Raw genomic sequence first — 12,058 nt, 5'->3', positions numbered from 1 at the left:
TAGTCTTAACAGGCAGGAAGTGAGCTGACTTGGTTAGTCTATCTACTACTACCCAAGTCGAGCCGTGCTGCTTATTTTTTCGTGGTAGTCCCGTCAAGAAATCCATGGCTATGTCTTCCCACTTCCATTTTGGGATACTAAGCAGTTGCAATAAGCTTGCTGGCTGTTGATGTTCTGCTTTAACTTGCAGGCATACTAAGCATTTAGACACATACTCTGCTACATCTTTCTTCATTCCTGGCCACCAATACAATGCTTTAAGGTCATGAGTCATCTTGGTTGACCCTGGGTGAACTGAGTATGGGGTATTGTGCGCTTCTTCTAAGATCTTCATCTTAATACCATGATCATTCGGCATGCATACCCAGTCCTCATACCTTAAGAACCCTTGTCTTGATAGAGAGAAATATGTGGCCTTGCCTTCTTTGACTACAGCTATGTGAGATACTAATGTGTCATCATGCCCTTGCCCGATCTGTATATCTTCTAGAAGACTTGACTAGATGGATAAGTTAGCCAGTTTACCAATGACTACTTCTATTCTGGCATTGATCAGCTCTTGCTGAAGCGACTGTTCTACTTAGTGCATCAGCAACTACGTTTTCTTTTCCCGGGTGGTATAGGATTTTGCAGTCATAATCCTTCACTAATTCTAACCACCTGCGCTGCCTCATGTTGAGCTCATATGTTAGCACACATGCGTTATCGACAAAGAATGCTCAAATAAGACCGAATCGGGCTATCTGACTCCTAAATGGTACTATCACAAAGCCACGGCCAATAGGCCCAAAACAATATGGCCAAGTCATACGTTAACATTACCCATGACTCGACATTGAACTCAGTGATCCGACCCACACCCGAGACTAAGTCTCGTCACTCATCTAAACGGACTGAGAAATGGTTAGTCAAACTGACCACATGGATAACGATCTCCCTCATAAAGTGGGAAAAGAGCGCTTCCAAAGGAGAAGGAGGGATCTTGAGTAACGTTCTTCCACAGCTACCTATAAGAAGCCACTCTCAATCACTGAGAAGGGGGGAATCAATCTAAATCATCACAGCTCTTCTCATATACAGTTCACTCTCTTTCTCTCTAAAATTACATACTTATTTTCGCAGTCAAGATAGGTGGTAACTTAGCTCAGTCATTCATTTTCCTTCTCATTATTGCGTTATTAATAATCTTACTGACTTGACCATCGGAGTCCCTTCGGCCGGCACCATCCCGGTGTCCCAAGGTTTCCCAGTTACACTCTTCTCTATTCTATAGGATGTCGGGGCCCGCATATGATCATCTTCAATCGATTGTGGATTTCAACATCTACAATTTGGCGCCCACCATGGGGCCCTGACAAGTTGCAACTGAGCAAAGTGTTTTGACTCTTACCATTCAGTCAACCACCGCTAGGACAATGGTAGAGCATATGGAGGAAGGAAAGATCAATGTGGAGCAGCCCAACGTCCATGACCAACTCGCCGCTCTTACAGCTCAGATGAAAGAGAACATGGAGCGCACTCAAGCAATGGAATGAGAAAATGCATCGTCCATGGAGGAAAATGCTGCGCTGAAGGCCTAACTTGAGTCATTGATTGCTTCAATAACAACACCAGATGCTAGTCGAGGAAGATTCCAAGTTCCAATTGTTCCAATGCAATCACTTGACACAACCCCAATAGGAGGATAAAGCCAAGTGACCGGACAGCCATCAGCAATGGGAGCAACTACCGTCGCGGTCGGACAATAAACAACCACATCCAACACGGTCAATCAGAATGTGGGTTTACAGTCAACTTCATCGACCATTCCTCCAGCAGTCAACTCGTCGGCCATTCCTTCAGCAGTCAACTCATCAGCCATTCCTCCAATAGTTATTCCACCAATAGTCAACCTAACCAACATGACTGCTCCTGAAAGCTCTCAAAACCAACAATCCCTTGCTGTACCAAATAATATGACTATTGATTTAACACCCTCTATTGTGAATGCAGGAAAGAATGTTACGCCTACTCAAGAAGATTTTATTGAACAAATAATTGCACGGAAACTAGAAAGCATGGAGGCCATGATCCAACGAATTCCAGGGGTGCCAACTCTCATTAAAAAGAGCCTACCTATCAGCTTTGCAGATTCACCCTTTGTAGATGCAATTTCCTTAGTGGAAATGCCAAAAAAATTTGTGTTCCCACTGATGAAAATGTATGATGGAACGACTGATCCCAATGACCACATAGCTAGCTACAAGCAGAGGATGTTTACTGCCGCTATACCTCACGAGTTACGTATGGCGTGTATGTGTAAGGGGTTTGGGTCCAGTCAGGTTGGCCCTGCCCTTCAATGGTATACAAACTTGCTTAATAATTCTATTGCTTCATTTGCTCAATTGACTGATGTTTTTGTAAAGCAGTTTGCTAGTAGCAGGAAACTGGAGAAGCTATCAGATGACCTCTACAGAATTAGGCAAAGAAGGGATGAATCTTTAAGAGATTATGTAGCAAGGTTCAATGCTAAGAAGGTGTCAATTACGGCCTGCAACGTGGACACAGCCGTCACAGCCTTCCAAAAAGGCCTTCTGGTAGAATCTGACCTTTATAAAGAGCTAACTAAATATCCTTGCAAGACAATGGAGGATGTTCATTCCAAAGCATGGGCTCAAATAAAATGGGAGGAGGACAAGTCTAACAGACAATCGATCTCTAACTATTGAAATTCTCATGAGAGTCAGGGTCCAAAACGAGTAGAGTGCAAGTCATCTTATCATGCTGAACCTTATCCAACCAACAGATCCACACCATTTCAAGGTGGTGGAAGAGCTCCACCACAATGATCTCGTGATTATCAAGAGAGAGGACAATCATCCCAAAGGTTTAGAAGCTACCAAGACAAAGCACCAATTCCGGAATATACTCTGACTATAGACCCTGTTGAAGTGGTTGCTATGATGAAAGGCATGGGAAATAAAGTCAAGTGGCCTAGAAAGATTCAAAAGTCAGAAGCTTTGAAAGATATGACCAAATGGTGTGAATTTTATAGCAACCACGAACACACCACAGTTGAATGTATAGCACTCAAGTTTGAAGTTGCAGGACTCCTTCGCTGAGGACAACTACACGATTTCCTTTCTGATAAAGGCAAAGCTTCCATAGCAGAAGGGGACAAAAGACAAGAAAATCCACCTGAACCCCCTCAAAATGCAAGGACCGTAAATGTGATTTCAGGAGGATCAAAAGTTAGTGGTATTACGTATTCAGCAGCTAAACGTCATGCACGTGAACCCGTCAACAACCAAGGAAAGCCTAGAAAGCCAGAGACAGTCGCTGGACAAACCATCTGCTTTGTCAATAACGAAACCACAGATTTTCTTCACCCTCATCATGATGCTTTAGTCGTTTCATTATATATTGCAAATTGCTTCATTAAACGTGTATTGATCGATAATGGAAGTTCTGCTAACATTTTATTCCTCAATGCTCTCAGGGACATGAAAGTTGATGAGTCAACAATCATCTGAAAATCTACAGTCCTAATCGGGTTCAATGGTGAGCAGAAGCACTCGATTGGAGAAATCAACCTGCATGTTTGGGTAGAAGGAGTAAACCTCCAAACCAAGTTCATTGTTTTTAATTGTCCTTCTTCATACAATGCCATCCTTGGCCGACCATGGATCCATGAGATGAAAGCTTTGCCATCCACATACCACCAAGTGGTAAAATTTCCAACACCATGGGGAGTAAAACAGATATCGGGGGCACAAAAAACAGCGCGAGATTGTTATCAGAGCACTTTGAAAGAAAAATAACCCACCATATAGCAACTACAACAATCAAGTACAATGATTGCCCCAGATGAGCCTAACATGGAGGAGCTTGATGAAGTGAGCATTAGTAAGGAATTCCCAGAGCACAAAGTTCAAATTGGAGCCAAACTCACACCAGTACGAGCTAGATTGATCGAATTTCTTATTAAGCACCATGACTGCTTCGCTTGGTCTCACAAAGATATGACAGGTATAGACTCTAACATTGTTATGCATAAGCTGCAGCTAGACCCTGACTTCCCTCTAGTCAAGCAGAAAAGAAGGAAGTTTGCTCCGGAACGTAACAGAGTGATCAATGAAGAAATTCAAAAGCTCATCGACATCGGATCAGTTAGAGAGGTCAATTATCCAGATTGGCTGGCCAATGTAGTTGTCGTTCAAAAAAAGAATGGGAAGTGGATGATTTGCATTAATTTCACAGACCTCAACAAGGTGTGCCCCAAATATTCATTCCCGCTCCCGCACATTGACATGCTTGTTGATGCCACAGCCGGACATGAGCTCCTTTGCTTCATGGATGCATTTTGTGGGTACAACTGGATCCTTATGCAACCAAATGACCAAGAGAAGACATCATTCATCATGGAGCGAGGAACCTTCTGTTACAAGGTCATGCCGTTCGAACTTAAGAACGATGGTGCATCATATCAGAGATTGGTTAATCGGATGTTCGCAAACATGCTAGGAAAGTCGATGGAAGTATATATTGACGACATGCTCGTCAAGTCTCTAGCAACAACAGACCACCTCGATCATCTCGAACATTCATTCCAGGTACTTAAAAAATATAATATGAAACTCAACCCTGCCAAGTGTTCTTTTGGTGTTTCTTCAGGAAAATTTCTAGGGTACTTAGTCGCAAAGCGAGGAGTCGAAGCAAACCCAGATCAAATATGCTCCATACAGAACATTCAATTGCCAAAATCAGTTAAAGACGTCCAACGCCTATCTGGGAGAATAGCAGCACTCAGCCGTTTTATTTTAAAATCCTCTGAATGTTGTCATCTGTTCTTCTTGACACTTAGAAAGACAAAGGACTTTGAGTGGACAGAGGAATGTGAAGACGCACTTAGACAACTTAAAGAATACCTCGCCTCACCTCCACTCTTAGCAAAACCAAGAGATGGTGAATCACTATACATGTACCTAGTCATCTCAGGGACAGCAGTCAGCGCTGTGTTAATCAGAGAAGAGAAAGGGAGGCAACAACCCGTCTATTATGTCTCAAAGACTCTTCTTGATGCAGAAACAAGACACAACCAACTTGAGAAGTTGGCTCTAGCACTTGTCACAGCAGGACGCAAACTCAGACCCTACTTTCAATGCCACCCTATTGTGGTATTGACTCAATATCCACTTCGCAATATCCTACACAAGCCAGAGCTCTCAGGAAGACTCACCAAGTGGGCAGTGGAACTCAGTGAATACGACATCACATTCCAACCAAGGACAGCAATCAAATATCAAGTATTAGTTGACTTTATTGCGGATTTTTCTAGTGACATGCAGGTACAAGCAGAAAAAGATTTGTTGTGCTTGAAAGAACAATCTGACTCTAAGTGGAAGCTGTCAATAGATGGTTCAAGCAACAGTAGAGGATGCGGTTTAGGAGTTGTTCTGACCTCACCCCAATGAGATGTCATTCAACGAGCAATCAAGTATGACTTCAAAGCGACTGATAATGAAACTGAGTACGATGCACTCATTGTTGGGCTCAATCTTGCCAAGGAGATGAATATCAAGATTCTTGAGATCATGTCAGATTCCCAACTTATAGTAAATCAATTCAATGGTACATAGCAGGCCAAAGACTCAAAAATGGTGGCGTACCTCCAGGCTGTAAAAGAAAGACTGTCAAGCTTCACAAAAATATCCCTCAATCAAGTGCCGAGGATCAAAAATAGTCATGCTGATGCACTAGCCAACCTAGGGTCAATAATTCAAACCAAGAATGGAGTCACAATTCCATTCATCTACATGCAGTGGCCAGCGGTGTAGAAACCTCAAGAGGAAGTCAAGGATGTGTCGGAGAACATCAGTTGGATGACACCCATAATCCAATATCTGACTGATGGCACACTCCCGCAAGACAGGAGTGAATCTCGAAAGATTAGAGCCAAGGCCGCAAGGTTCACTTTATATGATGGAAAATTATACAAACGATCATATTCTGGGGCCCTTACATAGGTGTCTCACTCCAGCAAAAACACACTATGTTCTTACAGAGTTACATGAAGGTGAGTGCGGCAACCACTCAGGTTCAAGAATTCTCAGCAATAGGGCGTTAACTACCGGATACTATTGGCCAACCATGAGAGTAGATTCACTCAACTTTTTGCTAAAATGTGACAAATGCCAACGATTCGCCCAAATCTCACATATGCCACCAGAAAAGCTACATTCAACTCTAGCACCTTGGACTTTCATGAAGTGGGGGATGGACATAGTAAGGAAGATGCCAACCGCTCTAGGACAATGAGTATTCATGCTAGCACTGACAGACTATTTTACCAAATGGGTCGAAGCAGAAGCATTTGCAAAGGTAAGAGATCTCGAAGTTAAGAATTTTGTCTAGAAAAATATAATATGCAAGTTTGGAGTGCCAAAAGAGATAGTCACAGACAATGGCTCGCAATTTGTAAGTTTAGAATTCCAGAACTTCTGCAAAGAATGGGGAATCCAACTCTCATTTTCGACCCCAAGATACCCACAAGCCAACAGTCAAGCAAATTCAACAAACAAGATTGTTATCAACACATTGAAAAAGAGGTTAGAGAAGGCAAAAGGAAGGTAGGCAGACGAGTTGCCTGGTGTTCTATGGTCTTATCTCATGTTGACCCACGATTTGGCCAACTGACACGGATTCAGAATATGCTTGATATGAATGAAAGAGATGAGAAGAACGTAATGACAAAAGTAAATAAGACAGAGTATTTTATAGTGGTTCGGCCCCAAGATCTGGTAATGACCTACGTCCACTTAGAATGATATTGATATAAAAACCAGAAGAGTGATCAAAGAACTATGGTCCAATGAGTTTCACCACTTTCTGAAGAACAATACAATATTCCTAGGATAATTACTATAATCTCTCACGGTTTCAAAAGCCAAAAGTCCTCTCCCTTGAGCTATCTCTTGCTATTTATAGGCTCAAGGGGGATTACAAAAGATTGTTACAGATATTCTTTCCTGAATCGGATACTCAGGAGATTGTGTGAGATAAATTCGGGATTCATAAAGATCTTCCCATTAATTTCGCCTTGTACACGGAACTATCGACCAGACTGGTCGCAGGTAAGACAGGCTTGCACTGCTTCTAATGTGCCTTCTGGTCGATACTCTAGCAGAACGTTTCCAGGTGTCAGCCACGTGTCCAGGGATCACTTGCCACGTCACCAATGCTAATTTTACGGATAACATCTCACAACTGCAAAAACCTTTACCGGTGAGACCCCATTCTCGCTCACCTTCAGAATAGAGGCAGTCATCCCAGTAGAAATAGGCATTCCTACCCCTAGGTTTGAATACTTGACTGATAATCAGAACTAGCAGAATATGAACCTCGAGCTCGATTCACTAAATGAAGAGAGAGAGCAAGCCTTGGTTAGAGTTGCAGCATACAAACTGAAGGTCGCTCGACATTTCAACAAAAACATCCGAGCACGAACGTTCAAGGATGGTGATTGGGTGCTCCACCAGGTATTTCAAAACACTAAAGAGGCAGGAGTTGGTAAATTGGGCCCCAATTGGGAAGGCCCCTATAAAATCACCAAGGTCATTGGACAAGGGCATATCGACTTCAAGCGGATGATGGTCGAGAAATAGGAAACAGCTGGAATGCCACTCTTCTAAAATAGTATCATTTCTAACTCAAACTTTGTCGATTACACTTTCTATGAATAATATACTGACTTAAGCATCAGATAGTCAACAACTATGTCGTCGACTGCACCCCCAATCACACAAATGAGTCAATCTATCCTCGAAGCCCAGAGTGGTCAAACTAGCAATCAATTTTAACCATAAGTGCCCAGGTTGTGAGCACTCATACGATCATACTCAAATAAAATCATGAACGAGCAAGATCATGCCAAAGTATTTGTAATGTATTCAACACTTAACTTATTTTCAATTTATTTCATCTCAAATACTCTACTGACTTTAGCATCGGAGAGTCGATGGCCCTGCCGTCGACTACCTTCCCAGATACAATTTATGGAATCAAGAATCTTATAGTCACAAGTTCATTTCTTCCAATGACTCCATCATTAGACAGGACCTCAAGAAATCATGTTCACACAAGCACATGCTCCCAGATACTAAAGTGTTACCTTCAGTCCAGACGAAAGAGTTTGACTATGACCAACCTCATCACTCACACTCAAACTGGGGAGTAAGGAGTATAGACGTTATCAAAGTTGAAGCAATCAAGAATTCTTGCAAAAGACATTTAGAGTCTTAACCACCTTCATATTATGACAATGATCTATGGTAACCTATGGTACGCTCAACTTAAACTAAACTATACACTTATCTATTCTCTTCAAATATTATATTTGTTAAAATTACTACTATGTCTATCAATCATTCAAAATGTTTATCAATCATTCAAATTCAAAAATGTAAGGAGAAATTTTAACACTCATTTAGAACACCATAAAAAGACAAATATTTCTTCTAGCAGTCATCGAACCCCGCTAGGCAAACAATACAAAAGATGAATTCAAAAAGGGGACTTGTACAAGGAAAATGTCAATTATCAAAACACTCAGATACATGAACCATTAAGCAAAACATGAAATGAAACTAAGCATTTGTATGAGGTCCTTCACGATCCTTTGTAGTACCAAGATCATGGATCTCAGCAGCCACTTCTTCGATATTCACAACAAAAGCATCTTCAAATTGTTTAGCTCCTTCACTATCAACATCCAAACCCATGTGGGCACAGTAAGTTTCTATCTCACCATCCACATCCCAGTCATTGGACTTTCCTTCCTTGTACTCGATCATTAGTTCTCCACGAGTCTTGATAACAGCAGTCAAAGCAACCTGCTCAAAATCAGAGGCAAGGTCCTCTGCCTTTTTCTTCTCATTATTCAGCTCTTGCTTCACCTTCTCAAGCTCATCCTTTAGAGATTTAATGAGATCTTCAGATTGGCGCTCTTTCTATACATGCTTCTCAATCTCCAGCTTTAGGGAAGCGTTATTATTGGCCAAAATTCTAGTCTTCTTCTCCAAGACAGGATAATCTTCTCGAATGTAAATCATGGCTTAAAGAATCTACATACATTACATCCAAGTTTAAAAAGAGCTAAAAGAAATAAACACAATAATAAGGCAATAAACAACATCCTTACCTTGTAAGACTTAGCTACTCTATAGTTGGCAGCCCCAACTCGACCAAGATCATTCAATCATTCTCGATCAGCAGGATGAAGCAGTCCACTTACATGTCCTTCAATCGATGCAGGGTTCTGGTAAACCGGCACTGTATGAGGAATTCGTAGGACAGTCTCATCAGGGACCTCTGGGTCAAGAAAGTTAACTTTCCTCTTGATAGTAGTACATGTACCCAAAGAAGATTGGGTTAGCGGAATATCAGAAAAGTCAATCTCGAAAACTTGTTTGGACCCACTTGTCTTTCGCCTCTTAGCTATTGTCAGTTTAGCTTTAGCCATAGCATCACTAGCTTTGGGTATTTTGATCACTCTTTTTTGAGACATCTTGTCTGCAAACATACATTGCTCTTCGGTCAAGTGAGTCAAAACAATAACTCAATTCCAACCTTCTCAAGTTCTCGAGTCAGAACAAGGATGTGAATGTGTTCAAGGGATTGAAGTTTAGAGATACCTTCGTTGTAACTGTCTTGTGATTTTCGCCGACAATCATTGGGAAGAAACTTTCTGAAATTACGATGCTCCTCTTTTATAGATTCAATATCCTCAATAATTTGATCAACTAGCTCGTCCGTGTAAGGTTGAGCACCAAGGTCTGTATCTGCACCAAAAACCATACGTCAACATTAGTAAAACATACGTATTCGTCACAATAAAAGCATACAATTCAACACTCACTCAAGATCCGCCAAGAGAATGGAAAACTCCTTTCAACCCCCGGCTCAAACAAACCACTACCTCTAAAGAAGCAATATGCTTCCTTACAGGCTGAATCATTAGCCTTAGTCAAAGTGGTTACAAATGGTTTTTTCCTAGAGTGACAAACGAATTGTACTCGACCCTTCTCTCTATCGTGTTCTTTAGCATAATAACATTTCCTAAAAATTATGGGATCCACTATAATACCAAATCTTTCAATAAAGTGCCCAAGGCTTAGAAGCAGTCTCCAACTATTTGGCATAAGTTGCCAGTGGATATTTCATAGAGACTAAGTATCTCGGTCACCAAAGGAGTGAAAGGGAACCGAAATCCACAATCAAAAGCTGCCTTGTAAAGACACACCCAATCTCTCATATCCCAGTCAACCCTCTCATAAGATTTAGGCAATCTCATTTCCACCTTTGAAGGTATATTATAAGCAACTCTCCAGTTTTGCAAATCTCTACTTGTCAAGGTGCATTCAGGGTTTACGTTAAGGAACCTAGTAGGACGACCGGAGCACTCAACTTGACATTCATAATGTTCACAACCTGATGGACCAATCATGAAACCTATTTTCTCTGGCTCCTCTCCACTCCCAAAAAGTGTTGCGCCCATATTTATTTTGTCACAATCAAGATTTTGCACAAGAGTAACTCGGTCAAATGGAACCCCCATTGGGATCCCATCACTCTCAACATCCTCAATCATACAATTTGACAAAAACTATCATTGTTCTCCACGGCATTGTCCGTATATCCCATAGCGTGAGAACTCTGCTCTATAGCAAAGTCTAGATTCATCAATCCAAAACTCTACATTCACCACTAGTGACAATTCAATACTTAAACTTGGACATATTTTGCTTCAGTCAACCTAAGCAAATTAACATATGTTAAAGAGCAGTCAACTTTCGTGATCAAACATCACATATAGAAAATTCAAAACTAATGATTAAACACCCACAGTCAACTTTTACGAATGAAAGTGAGAGAGCACCTACGGTCAATTTTTACAAGCAAAAGTGAAAAAACACCCACAGTCAATTTTTACAAGCAAAAGTGAAAAAGCACCCACAATCAACTTTTACAAATAAAAATGGGGTAGCACTAGCAGTCAATTTCTTCAAAATAGTACCAACAATCAAATGAAAAATAAACAATAGCACTCAAGTACCAAAATAATCAAAATCAATTATATTCAAAAGATAGGCCTATAAACAGGCCCATGAAAATACTACAAAATCAAATTGGATCAAAAAACTAAATCTTTTCCAAGCTTAAAGAACAAATTTTGGAACAAACCCTAAAATCTCAAGCATTCTAGAAATCAACACAATGATTCAAACAATCAACAACAATAAAAAAGTTGTAGAGAGAACTAACCTCAATACAATAAAAAGGTGCTCAAGCTTCAAATCCTTCAAATTACAAAGAGAAACCTAAATATAAATGAAATAGCTCCTGAAAATGCCTAGCAAACTGAAATAATATTCTCCAAATATTTGTATATAAACATATCTATATACATAAATACACACAGGTTTTTCAAAACAACAAAGTTCACCAACAATAATGGGCACACAAAATCAAAGTCAGCCCCATTTCGTGACTTACACAGGTTTTGCCAAAGAAAAAAGAAACAAATGAAGAAGCCAGAAGCTGAAGAAGGAGCTCAATCGCCAAAAAACCGAAAGGTAAGCCTTTGTGATCCTTTGGGTATATGTTTGAAATATATGATTGTATTATGTTGTCGTATAATCTTTTGAAGTTTTTTCTCTACTAGTGGACAAAATACTGAGGTAATGACATAAATGTTGTACTTAAATATTTTTTATTTTTTTGAAAATATTATTATATATATGGGTATGGCCCATAAAATATATGTATATATACATAGGGTAATTCTTTGGTAGGGCTTTCAAAAAGAGCCCTACCGTAGGGATTTTTTGTGTTTTTCAACCCGTGAACAGTTTTCGGCGCGATTTTTTTTTATGATCATGTATATTGTAGTTATTTAGAGCATCCTGCAAATTTTCAGAAAATTCCGAATAATTTACAGTGCCGAAAACAGATTATTGCATGCCGAAACACAAAAGAGCCCTACGGTAGGGCTCTTTTGTGTTTCGACACTGTAAATTAT

General features: G+C 40.4%; 1 protein-coding gene across 1 annotated transcript; it reads left to right on the top strand.

The window, feature by feature from the left end:
* The first annotated feature begins 1,901 nt into the window (after positions 1–1,901).
* Positions 1,902–2,708, top strand: LOC133779450 (uncharacterized). Its single transcript, XM_062219411.1, has one exon. It carries the CDS (start codon positions 1,902–1,904, stop codon positions 2,706–2,708), a length of 807 nt encoding a protein of 268 aa, XP_062075395.1.
* Positions 2,709–12,058: the final 9,350 nt, after the last annotated feature.

The sequence above is a fragment of the Humulus lupulus genome, chromosome 5, assembly GCF_963169125.1.
Source record: "Humulus lupulus chromosome 5, drHumLupu1.1, whole genome shotgun sequence".
NCBI lineage: Eukaryota > Viridiplantae > Streptophyta > Magnoliopsida > Rosales > Cannabaceae > Humulus > Humulus lupulus.
This window is presented reverse-complemented; position numbering and strand designations above follow the sequence as displayed.

Bases quoted from the DNA above. Each gene is read 5' to 3' on its own strand.
- LOC133779450 (XM_062219411.1), top strand. From the start codon at position 1,902: ATGACTGCTCCTGAAAGCTCTCAAAACCAACAATCCCTTGCTGTACCA.